General features: G+C 35.5%; 1 protein-coding gene across 5 annotated transcripts in view; it reads left to right on the top strand.

The window, feature by feature from the left end:
* cnk (connector enhancer of ksr) overlaps nt 1–13824 on the top strand; it is a 111876-nt gene that overhangs the window by 75758 nt on the left and 22294 nt on the right. For all 5 annotated transcript variants that reach the window (XM_081760343.1, XM_081760347.1, XM_081760346.1 and 2 more), the window contains exon 14: nt 8828–10223. In XM_081760343.1, coding sequence (XP_081616469.1) covers nt 8828–10223 — 1396 coding nt within the window. The remainder of the gene's footprint in view (nt 1–8827; nt 10224–13824) is intronic.

The following is a 13824-nucleotide window of genomic DNA, read 5'->3' as shown; positions in this document are numbered from 1 at the left end:
TGTATGCCGTCTATCGTTTGGAGAGCTCTAAAGTAACAAAATAAATCAGAAATTGAGTTTTAGTTAAGAGGTTTCAGATGCAGATCCTGTTTTAACCAACGAAATTCTGATAATAGTATTAAGGCATAATACAAATTTAAATGTAAAAAAGTGTTATATGCTAATTGGAAAAGAAAGAAACAAAATATATATAATAATTTTTTTTTAACAGCATAAACAATTAAAGGAAAAATGAGCATGATAACTGTTCTTAGTGTCATTTGCTGCGCAATATTCGCTTTAACAACGTTTTTCTGCGATGAGCTGTTGTTTATGAACAGCAACAATGTTCCACTTTCATAGAGAAAATTTAATACTGATAAATGTTATTTTGTATCTTAAACCAGTAGTTCCCAACCGGGGTGTCACTAAATTTTAGAATTCAAAAATCGTGTAGTAATTAATTAACATCAATTTTGAGATGTACTGTACGAATCAACGCCTCCAGCAGTGGCAGTAATGCTCTGAACTACAGAGTTAGTAGTTCATAGGAACTTACAGTTTTACATTACTATAATTTATATTATTATTAATAAAAAGTCAAGCAAGTGTATCGCTGTCATGGGTGTTTAGTAAGGTGTGTCGTCAGTGAAAAAAGATTGAGAACCACTGTCTTAAACTGTAGCTGTAAGGATCCTTTAATCGCTAACTTTCTGTTTCCACATTTGATTGCGGCAATGACACGTTAATTCTTTGTGAGTATACGATGATGTGTTCTGGCTAGATACAAAAGTTCTTTGTGCACTTGTATTATCTGTCCACTGTCTGTTTTAAGAGTGTGGCTTCATTGTAACCTTTCTCTGTAATAGAATATTTGTGTGTGTCTAATATTTAATACTTTCGAATTTCACTATGTACTAGGAGAAATATTGAAGCTGACATGAACCGTAGGATTATGAGAAGTAATTACGCAACTGGGCAAAATATTAAAAACAATTAAGTTCTTTAAATTGTAAATAAATTTATCACGTTATATAAACGGTGTATATTTATGTAGAAAATTTAAGAGGACAGCCAGTTTGTTTCAACAACTAATTCACCAAAAGGAAATGATATAAATTTTACTATATACAGGATACAGGGTGATTCAAAGAAACGAGAAATTTTAAAAGTTGTGTTGGCAACAGTGGCCGCTTGGTAACACTGAATAACGTACGCCAGCCTGTCAACAATACCCTGCCATTTAGTTATCATGAATGCTTGGAGTGGTACGCAACGTGCTTTCGTGATCAAAGTGTTTTACAAAACAATGAGAGTGTGGAGGGGGCACGTAGAGAATTCCGCCGTCATTTTAATTTAGGACGCCACGATCGTGTTCCATCAGCACATGCAATGAAAACATGGATACGTAATTTCGAGCAAACTGGTTCGGCAATGAAAAAGATACCTCCAGGCTGTGCGCGAACCGTTCGTACACCAGACAATATCCAAGCTGTTCGAGATGCTGTCATAAGAAGTCCACATCAGTCAATTCGTCGTTACTCAACATCTTTACAATGGCATAGTTCAAGTATTCGAAGGTTATTAGTACACGACTTGCAATGCCACTCATACAAATTGCAGATCATCCAGAAACTGAAACTCAATGATCATGTTATGCAACGATAGTTTTTTAAATTAATGCTTCAAAAGATAGAAGAGCTCACCTTCAAGGCGTCATCAAAAAGAAAGAAAGAAAAAAAGTACTGTATGTATTCTAAAATGGCACTATTTTTACTATTAAATGAGAGAAATATTTTTTAAGAAAATATTTTCATGAATTTTTTTAATTTTCAAAATTTCCCGATTTTTTAAATCACCCTCTGTATGAGTATAATGTTTGAATGCAGGCATTACATAATATTTTAATTTAATCTGGCTCCCCTAGGAAGAAAATCTGTGGACACTCTTTTTGATCTGTTCAAACTAGTGAATATTTGTTCTTTTCAAATCAATACGCAGAGAAAAGAGAGTAAACGTTTTAGATAATTGACTGAGATATCATATTGCCCACTGTCTTTATTCTGAGTTCGTTCTTCGATTACTATTATTCCAAAAGAACAAATGGAAATAAATAAATTAAAATAAGTAGGAGAGTGAAAGAGAAATTAAATATTTAAACAAAATGACGGGCGTTTTGTAAGTAAACGTATTAATCGTTGTATTATACGAGGGTAATTCAGAAAGTAATGCCTCCAAGGTGATACTTTTATGTGTGTTTGGCAAATAGCACCGATACAGGTATCACTGGAGAGTTTGCAATGTTAGCCACAAATGGTGATATCATAGTCCCCATTACGGGCAACACACTTGAGTCAACGCTAAACAAGGTTTTTCATGCAATCGGCGAAGAATTGTGGTGGCTGCTAGCGATACCATTTCCGAACTGCGCTTTCACCTTCGTGTCACACTTGTAGCGTTGGCCCTTAAGGCGATCCTTAAGGTTAGATCCTTGATCTAGCCCGCAGTTGCTTTAGGGTGTCAGGTTAGACATCTGAATGCCCGCAGTCAGAAATTCATTGACAGCTCGCTGTTTCAACCGGACGTCACCACTGCATGCCGTGCATTATTCCATTATTCTGAAACGGAAAGTGAAACAAGTGACATTCTATTTCTTAAACATCAGTACATTAATGGTAAAATGTTCAGAATGTTTGCAGTACTATTGGCCACTAGTGGACTTGGAGGCATTATTTTCTGAATCATTCTCGTATGTATGGTTTTCGGTGCGTTTTATATTATTCTTGTAAATAGTTTAGAAATATTTGTTTTGATAGTTGTATCGTTGCATGCATATATAAAATCAAATGTGGTAGGTTAACTCTTTCCATTTCTATGTTAATTTATTGCCCTTGTTCATAATTAATTAAATCCTGAATATCTTTCAGAAACTTCTGATTCGCTGATTGTTGAGTTATATATATTTTTTTTTTTTAAAAAAAAGACTTTCTAAATAAAATATTTTGGTTGAATATTTTTCTAAAATACTGTATTTGGAAATCAAATTGTATGTATTAAAGTTATAACAGTCAAGGTTCAGACTTAAATTTGAGTATTCAGTTTGATTTTTTTTTTTAAATTTCAAACTCAATATCTCGATATTGTGTGGAAATATTGGTCGATTTCTGGACATTTTTTTTTTTTATTCTGTTCGGATTGAATTAAAAACTAGTGTTAAATTTCAGGAAAACTATAGGTTTGTAAAAGTACATTTTTGAAGCATATATTGTACCTAGATATTTAAGAGAAGAATGCCCGCTGTCATATTTCCATAAGGAGTACTTGGTGAAACAAGTTCAGTGATGTAGCCAGGTAGTGAGTTATAGGGACGATAAAGGAAGGTAATAGGTTACAATAACACTTTCCTTGACATATCCCAAAAGATGTTTAATAAATACAGACTACTACATTCTCTCTTAGATTTGGACAGGAGGAGGAGGAAACAGGGGCGTCATTTCAGACCTCTCTTGAGGGGGCAAGAGCACCGCCGGCTTATGATTTTAACGTTTTGTACTAGTATATAGTAGACAATCGATTAAAGTGTATGTGTTCCTCAAACTCTTGGGGGGGCAATTGCCCCCTCCTGCCCCCTCCTAAATGACGCCCCTGGGAGGAACTCGAGACCCTGACTATAGTCTTGCATAGGCTTACAAAAATCTCCAAAGTATATATATATATATATATATATATATATATATATATATATATATATATATATATATATATATGTATGTGTGTGTATATATATATATATATATATATATATATGATTTAATGATGTCCTTACAACATTTATAAAATTTAAAAGGTGGTTTATTTATAAATTGTTTGTATGTATTTGGAGTTATATCATGAAACGTGTACTTTATACCTCTGCATTAAAAAGCAGACAGTATAGTACGATTCCCGTTCTTATGCCCCTGCCAGGAGGAGTTTTGAGTTGGACTTTGTTAAATCGTTTCTCCGCTAACAAAGTTAGCCGTTTTGTTACTTGGGTCAAAGGTTGAGTGTGGCGTTTCTATGTTTAGCTGTAATCTCTCCTCCTTCTGTCGAAAAAAAAAAAAAAACATAAAAAAACTTAAATCATACATAATTTGGTGCCCTCATGTGGCCCCGAACCTCATAAATTGCTAACTGTACTCTTGTTTCGCTATTGTTTTTATCAGTTGGTTGCGGTCTTACACAAGCCATCTCCATGTAGTGATGAAAACTATGTTTTAGATTTTCTTTTTCTATTCCGTTGTATCGCCATAAAGTAGGAATTTGGCATAATGTTTGTCAAAGCAGGAATAGGCAATAATGACAATAGGGTATATACTATATATATATAAAATGATGGGAGTAACCTGTTTCATATTATACTATTTCCTCTATAGGACTGAAAGCATCGACTTTAAGAGTGATACGATCTATGCCTATTCAGGGAGCGGATTGAATGACATAGTGGGTAGCGCATCGGCACGGTAAGCGGGAGACCCGGGTTTAATTCTCGGTACAGTTGTACATTTTTCATACTTTGTATATTGTTGAATTTGCGTATAGAGGGACTGGTGTGATATCAAGTAGTTATTTCCTACATTTATCCTATACAAGCGTTGCTACAAATTAAAGGGGCGCCCTTTGATCATGAATTATATTTAATAATGAGGACGTATTTATAAGTTAGGCATATTGTTATTTATTATCTGGAGATGGTAGTCTAGATATCACAACGGCAATTTTACAGGTTTTCCGCATAGTGATCAATTTGGGTTCGCTTTAGGTCAATGCAAACTTGAAGACGTAATGTTTTCTTGTGTTCGTAATATCTACATCACAATAATGCTACTATTTCTTTTCCTGATTGTTAGATAGGTACTTGTATCCACCCATTAAGTGGAGTTATGATGACTAACATTTCCACTGATATGATTCGTGGTTTCGTAAGTCCACGTCTGTGTTTGTCCAAGTCGGGGTGGTTGTTCAACTTTTCAATCTGTTTTTCTACGAACTCCACTCTTGGAGAAGGAGCAAAAATGGTTATACCCTTGGAGTTATGGTAAAATTTGCTATTAATAAGGTATCACTGTTATGCGTTTCGTTTAAAACTTTTGTCTGATTCAAAATGGCGGATTTGAACATGGCGGCCATCAAGGCAACTCTTACCATAGACCTAATATTTATCCACCTGCTTTTTATTTAATTATTATCATTAACACAAAATTTACAAGGTGGGATAAAGGACTAATACATATGCTGCAATAATATTTAATTTCGCTGTAACAGTTTACCAATTGCGCGTAAATCAAAATTAACGTCACCATTGTTCTTCTGATTAAATTTGCGCCTTAAATCATGTATCACATGACCCTATTCCTATTTTAAAAACTTAACCATAATTCGAAATGGCGGATTTCAAGATGGCCGCCGTCAGGTATACCCTTACTATATGACTTCCCCCTGGTCCTAATATGTACCCATATATTTGTTATTAACCTTTTGTCGTTACAAGAGGTCTTACAGAGCTTTTACCTCCAACTGTATGAAGACTATTCTGTACTTCCATGTGATGTTCTGGTAGCTGTATCTCCTAAACCTCTGGAGCTTCGCACCTAAAACTTCACTGAAATACTGACCACATTTAGTACTACTTTCTCATATGTGTCTCAGTCAGCAACTCGATTCACCCAAACGTAAGGTTTACTTGTAAGAAGGAAGTTGAAAGTACTCTGAGAGCAGGTTGAGAAAAACTAAGAAGTGAATTGATAGAAGGTAAAAAGGTAGTTGAAAGGAACTGGGAAGAAAGTAAGAAGCAATCAGTATAGAAAGTAGAAGAACCGCAAGATATCAATGGACACAAAATGTTTACTACGAGCTAACATCGCTTAGAATCACAAGAAGGACTCTTCGAACTACAAATCAACGATTTTCCACTGAACCATTGTCTCTTTCATTTAAATACACTGATAATATTAGTGTAAATAAGTTTCAAAATCGAACTTAGAGCATTCAAATTTTATGATAAGTTTTTACTATTCTTCCACGTGGACTGGACATCTTATTGTTTGCTAATCATTTTCGAAGAGATAACATCTTAAAAATTTACGCAACAAGTAATGTTTAGTACTTAGTTTATAGATAGGTTTGAAAAATGTATATGTACCTGATACACAATGTTTGAAGAAAAACAGAAAAAAAAAGAGAAAGCACATTTAAACTTTTCAAAAAGTAGGAGACAGCTGTTCCTTTACTTTGAATATTTAATCTACGTGGTCGAAATCTGTGTGTACAATAAGAAGGTAAGAGTATTAAACTCATTAACACGATATAGATGTAATTTTTATTTTATACCCATATCATAAATTATGAGACATTCGTTTGATTTTTTTGTGCCAACTTGAAGGTTTCTTTTTATTGTTGCAACTATAGACTACAAGTATGGTCTGCTACAAGTTCTGTAAGTACAATGACGTGTTCCTAGATGGTGTGCGTGTGTTGTGCTGTGCATTATTATACGTATGTAGACTGGTAGCTAGTCGTGAGTTGAGAGTACAGGGTTCCCGCTAACCTGGAAATGTCAGTGAATTGAGTTTACTCGTAAAAAGTCCTGGAAAAGCCAGAGAATTTTAAGTACGGATATTTACCTTTTTTGTGCCTTACCTCCTTACTTTTTTTTACGTTGCCTATTTGATAGAGGATATTTGATAAAGTAAACTAATATGTTTTGTAAAACTTCTCTTCCTACACCTATACTATATACATGTATAGTCAGCGACAAAAATTCTTTCCGTTTGGTAAAATTTATTTTGGGAATAACTGTAGTATGGCTGGAACGTGTAGAAAATTACATTCCTTTTAATTTACTGAAAACTGTACTCAAATTGTCCTTCCATTCTGAAGTAATTTTACGAAACTAATTTCATCAAACCGAAAAAAACTTTTGTCGCCGACTGTACATGCATAGTAAATGAGAAACCTGATGATCAAGAAAAAAAAAATACTTTACATTGCATATTAAATCTGGAAATCTGGAAATCGTGATGTGAAAAACCTGGGAAAGTCAGGGAATTCGTGTTCACCAAATAAGTTGGGACCCTGAGAAAACACTGATTTAACTGGTAGGTCGGGCATGAAAAAACTCAAAAGCCCATTTTGAACTGGCTACTGGCCTATTTTGGCTTACTGTTAATTTTATTTGTTTGTGTCTTTTTGTTGTTGTTCATTTTTACAGTTGTTCAGTAGTCTTTTGTTGTCTAGTTTATAAAGCAAATTTCTGCATAAGCTGATAAAAATATGTTTTACTTGTGATGACTGTGAAGAAAATATATTACAGAAAAAGTATAAAACTCCATTTCGTCGTAATTTGATTCTCTGTGGATAAATGTTCGATCTTTTGAGGATATAAGAGCACTAAACAAATACAACTCGAGACCATTGCGGATGTGACGAATTAGTTCAAACCTGAAACTCCTGGTGGTACCTGTGTAGATTCATATCACATAATAAAATTTGTTTATTGCATCTTACGCGATGCACGAGAGTCGAAACGTTATTATAATGATAATGGGTATCGTATTTGAAGTGTCATTAATTTTCATAGACCGCTTCAGGATTTTGCAGTCCTATATGAAATAACCAGAAAACAAAGGCAAATGTAACGGTTTTTGTGTTTCAGTAATAGCACGGGAATATAGGGCAAGATAGCAATACAAATCATTCAGCACTTGCATTGAAGAAATGAGTGTACATATAAATATTTTGTTGTTTAGTAAAGATTTGAAATATTTCTACTCGGAAACATAAAAATGTTATATTTATTAGAATTGATTTCTTTAGAAGATAGGTATTTCGAAATAGAATAAAATAAGCTTTGTGATTTTATGTACAATTTAGTTTTTAAAGCGTGTTCGCCAATAAATGGAGCATAATGAAACAAAAAAAAATCGTTAAGTAAACCGAAAATTATTGCGTTAAAGGTATTATTACGTAGGTATTTCTGTTAGCTGAATGGTTAGTGGCGCAATGCTTGCGATCACAAGACTTTGTAGCATCAGATTTAAGTTTCGTCAAGGACATGGTTGTGTGTTTATATTATTTCAATATTCGTTTTATCATAATTCGTTTCCATCGTCTCTCTTATCCTATAGAGAACAACCATAAGATATAAAAGTCAAATAAACAGACACATTTTAAGCACTAAAGAAAAAGTCATGAATAAGCATCAAATTATAAAAAATAATAAAACAATGTATAGTAAATAACCAAACACAAGTAATTTTCAAATGTGACTTACTGAATAGTCGTTTTGAATAAGAATACAAAAGAGTTGTAGATGTTGATGCCAGAGAAACTACTTTGACATTCCTTATTCACTGGCTTAAATCTTCATTGATTGTGGGGAATAGGTAACCAATTTTGCAGGCGAATAGTTTAATCTGGCAGGAACATTGTTTTAAGGGGATACGGTATACACCAACCAGTTAGAAAGTATTAAGAAAGAACAGTGCCTATCTGTGATTATTACTCCTACAGGCATACTGAAATTACACTACCAGGTCACTATAAAACCATGAATGTAAAGTTTCATTTAATATTTTTTAAATATAAATAATTGATCTAAGCTGTTTCATCGACATTTTTTGTACTTTTTTGGTCTCTCTCTTTCTCTCCTCTTTTCTACTGCCTGCTTCCTTGCATGAACTTGTGTTAATTCAAAATGAAAACATTTCGTTTTCTGAGTTTGTTGTATGTATGTAATTTTGTCTTAAAATACATGACTTTTCTACTACGTAATTAGTTCTAATTCGTGTATTTTTTTTTTAAATTCTAGATATGACATCCAGAAGAAGTTTGGATCCCTGAAGAAGCTAAGAAGCTCCAAAAAACCAGATACTTCTCATGAAGAAGGAGCCAGTTTAGACCGAAAATATTTGCGCTTTTTAAGTGGTAGCAAGAATAATGTTCCGGTTCCAACGGCACAATATCGCAGTTATCGTAGAGTTGATTCGTGTCCAAAAGCACCAGGACCAAAGCCTATCCCACCGGAGTGTTTGCCCGATAAAGAAACTCTGTATGGCATGTCGAAACCCAGTGAAAATATTGAGAATCAGTTCGTAAGTTCCGGTTCACTAGACAGTGACAATAAGCATAATCAAGCACCGAAAATTAGAGAAAGGAATCGGAAGGTTCCCCAAAGAGCGTTACTAGCATCGAAGAACGTAGCTGAAGGCAATTTTGATGTTGTCAAGAGTAAATCTAAAACAATGCCAGTACAGGGGGATGGGATGAAAGTTGCTTATCCAGTTGACCATCTAGGGAGTGTGAAGAGTTTCTCTGATGGCAGCAGTGACACTTTATGTAGTGAAAAAATGAAATCTTTGAGTACATCACGTCTGGTCGTGAATAGGCGCGCCAGTATTGAAAGTGGATGTAGTGACCCTCCAAGTAGACGCGGTAGCTCAAGTGGCCTTCCTTCCCCAACAAACCTTCAACCGACTACAAAGCGTGGTCCTAACACAGCATCGAACATTTCGAACATCACAATGATCAGCACCCGCCGACCAGCTCCTGTTGTGCCCGCTCGTCCTGAATACAGAGGTGGCTCCCCAGAAAAATTTTGGATTAATTCTTTGCGAAGAGGTGAGGACAAGAAGCCCCAAAAGAACACTATCACTGAAGGATGTATTCGACTGAAAAATGCCGCACTGTACCAACCACCTTTGCAAAACAAATCCAAAGATGATTCCCGAATGAGGTTAGCTTTTGAAATGCATTTAGATCAGTCACAGCAAAACTTAGCCGAGGCCAAAAACGAAGCTGTCGTGAAAACCAAATTTCGCTTGTTTTCTCCGAAATTATCACGGAAACTCGGAATGTCCAAAAGTCCCGATTCAGTGCCTTCCAAACATAAAAAATGTGAGGCATTTGACGATAATAGAACTTTAGAGCCTCCAAAATCACCAAAGACCTTATTAGGATCACCAAGGCTTCATCGTGCCTTGTTCAGGGATAAGAAGAAGGATAACAGAAAATTATCATTGGGATCGTTAAGAGATGATGATATGGAACAACCAAATATTTCGGAAACAGAGCGATTTGATTGTGGTTCTGTTCTGTCTGATTCTCAATCTTCTGCTTCGTTAGTGTCCGAAAGATGCGTAAGACCGCCAGGAACGGCGGCTCCTATTCACGGTGATAGCAGTCCGGATTCCGTTAGGCAGTTGAAGGTAAGTGGAAACATTACATACTAAAACAACTTTTAAGTACGACTTTTACCGGTTTTTCGAAATTGTTTCCAAACGAAGGACTTGAACTTTCATTTGCATATGTTGTATTTCTTTATTTCGTTTGCTCCACAGCATCTACAGGGTGGGTGAGAATTAAGTCCCTATTGAAAATTGGTTGTTTCAAAAAAAGTTACAAGCAAAGGATTTTATACCTTACAATGGTAGAATTGTGCATTACTAAAATTCCACATAAGCACCACCGTTGTCTATCAGTTTTTGTAAACGATTGGGGACGTTTGCGACAGACTTCTGCAGATAATTCAGCGGTACATTTACAAGAATTTTGACTAATTTGTTCCTTCATTTCATCAAGAGTTTTTGGTTTTGGGTGATCTTTCTCCCTCTAACACCAAACACGGATGCGTCTGTCAAAGGATATTACTGAAAAAATCGGACCAGTCTTCATACCAAGCAAGCATCATCTTCCCATTTTCCAATCGATGATCACACTCTTCCAGTGATATTTCCAGACAGTAAAGTTTCCATGGTCAAAAATTCAACTCTTCCTTCAGAACAGTTTGGATTAAACTACTTCTGCGAGATGCCTTTGTGATTTCTGGGGACTTCGAGTGAACATTTCCTGAACCACTTGCACATTTTCCTTTCTCCTTGATGTTGAGGGGCGATTGCGTCTCCTAGTATCTGCTACAGAATCTGTGTCCATTAGCTTTAAATGACAATTTCTTATGGTCTTCGCATCTATCGAGGCACGAGATCCTTTCACACTTCGTCACGCCATGATCTGCCACTGATTACTTACAGTGACATAAATGAGATATCATTTAATAAATTCTACCATTGTAAGGAATAAAATACTTCTTGTTTCATAAAAGTTGGTTAAGTATTAAAAAAGTTATAAGTAATTTTCAGTAGGAAGTTAATTCCTGTGCATTCTATGGAAATTTTATTTTCGAATCTATTCGTGTTCCATCATCAAAGACAAACACATTTAAAAAAGAAAAAAAGTACAAGGAAGGAGGTACACTCATGTCCAAAATGATTGTCGCATATCTATAACTGTCTTTTTGTAAGAATATAATTTGATAATGATTTTGCAGGGTACTTTTAATACTGACATTATGTGTATAATCGGGAAATGTATATTTGTGATAAATTTTCATAGGAAAAGAATTATAAATACGAAAATCATAATGAGTAAAACAAAATGTTGTTAAATGGACAAGAAAATTTTATTTTCGTCTTATTGTTCTTATTTACTGCTCTTTTGACATGAAATTTGCCACATACATCTCTTTGTCGATTATACACATACTAACATTATAAGAAATACCGGGCGAATTCGTTATCAAATTATATTCCTACAACAACATATTTATAGACATGCGACCATAATTTTGGACATGAGTATACATGTATATCAAGGAATTTATTATGATAATACGTATATTTATTACGTGTGGGAGCAATTACCAACAATTCAGCAATTACATACCAAAAAAAAAAACACTGGAAAAGTGTTCATAGCACTCACTCTTATGTTTCATGAAGACAGATATCATAAATAATCAACTTTCAAAGCCTAATCGAGCTTCTTTAGGTAGTAGATAATTGTGATTTTCACTCATCTCAATATTTTTCCTTGAAGAAGCTCAGTCAGGCTTTGAAATATTGCACATGATTATTCATAATATATGTCTTCAGAGAACATGGAAGTAGGTATAGTAAATACACTATGTTGCCAAAAGTCACCGGATACCCGGTACTGTTGGTTCGAAAGGCACCACACGTATGATTAATAGGACGTCGGGCCTCCGTTTGCTTCAATTACAGTGTTTACTCTTCGAGGTAGGCTAGCCACTGAGTTCTAGTACACTGTTGGCGGAATTGTGCTCCAGTCCTCCTGTAGCACGGTAAACAGTGTATGTTTGGTTGTTGGTCGAGTGGATTTGGCACGCAACCGACGTTTCAATTCATCCCAAAGATATTCTATAGTGTTCAGGTTGGGGGTTTGCGCCTGCCAGGCAAGCACTTCCACCTGACTATTGTCAAGCCACGATTCAATGGCGCGTGCTGTGTGAATAGGAGCATTATTGTGTTAATACAGAAAAAGGTCTGTCCCAAACTTGTTTCCGTAGTGTCAGCAGCAATCTATTGTCTAAAATTTCTTCATTCTTACCAGAAGTCATCAACCTGTCAATTCAAACTAACGGGCCCAACCCAAACCAGAAGAAATAGCCCCAAACCTGATACCAGCATCAAATTTCACTGTTGACACAATACACTCTTGTAAATACCGTTCGCCAGGTCCATACACGCCCATCAGAGTGCCAGAGCATATATTATGAATCATGACTCCACATTACATTTTTTTCACAACTTCAAAGTCAAATTACGGTTTCTTTTGCACCATTGTAAACGCCTCCGCTCATTGGTACGTGTAATTAGGGGCTTCCTGGTGGCAGCACGACCATGAAAACCAAATGCTATCGCCTCTCGGTGGACAGTTCTGTCACTGACCTGTGTACCTGAGCTGAGACGGAAGTTCTCTCCAACCTCTGGCAAAGATGTCTTCTGATTATTTCGCACAATACGCTTCAGGATTCTCCGGTCTCGATCACTTAGTTTCTTGGGCCTACCGGAGCGAGACTTCGGTTCAGTAGCTCCATGGCGTTTCCACTTGATTATGACATCGCTAACTGTGCACTGGAGCACGTTTAACTGCTGAGAAATATCTCTGATTGTTTGTCCAAATTTATGGGCACCTCCATTCAGCCCTTTCCGAATAGATTAAACTCGTTCCTTTGACTCACCGTAAAAGACAGTACGCGTTTAATGCTCCAGCATTGCTGCCTTCACTTATAGCGTCGGTGAGGTGTACTGACGTCATTCTGGGATCGTTTACTTGATATGAAAGGGTATCCGGTAACTTTTGGCAACATGGTTTAAGTGTTCTGTACGTTGTTTAAGAAACTGCCTTATTAAAAATAATACAAAATTGACCGTTTTTCTTTTGCTTGTTTTTCATAAGTGAAAGGAGATAATGAAGTACAACTTACCGTAATCATAGATAATGTTATTCTACAACAGAAAATATGAACCTGAAAAATGTTCAGTGTTGCCATCCTAGAAATTACAGTGTTGCCAGAAAAACAACGACCCTAAAATCTAAGTTAAGGCAGTGAGCAGAGGAACGAACTCAACTGCATTTGGTTACGTATCATGTTGTTTTGGTTTCCTGTGAACTACTTTTGAAATAATAATTGTATCTAGTTTGTAGTAAACAAAATAGTTTTAACATACAGTTATTACAACTTAATAATAATGTTATTTAAAAAGTAGTTTACAAGAAACCAAAACAACATGATACGTAACCAAATGCAGTTGAGATTGTTCCTCTGGTCGCTGTCTTAACTTAGATTTTAAAGGCGTTGTTATTCTGGCAACACTGAAAATCCTTCAGGTTCATATTTTCTGTTGTAGAATAACATTATCTATGATTGTGGTAAGTTGCATTTCATTATCTTCTTTCACTTATGAATAAAAGAGCAAAAGAAAATGGTAAGTTGTGTATTATTTTTGG

Source organism: Thermobia domestica, chromosome 5 (assembly GCF_964235325.1).
Source record: "Thermobia domestica chromosome 5, izTheDome1.hap1.1, whole genome shotgun sequence".
NCBI lineage: Eukaryota > Metazoa > Arthropoda > Insecta > Zygentoma > Lepismatidae > Thermobia > Thermobia domestica.
Note: the sequence above shows the minus strand (reverse complement) of the source record. Positions and strands in the feature narration are given on the sequence as shown.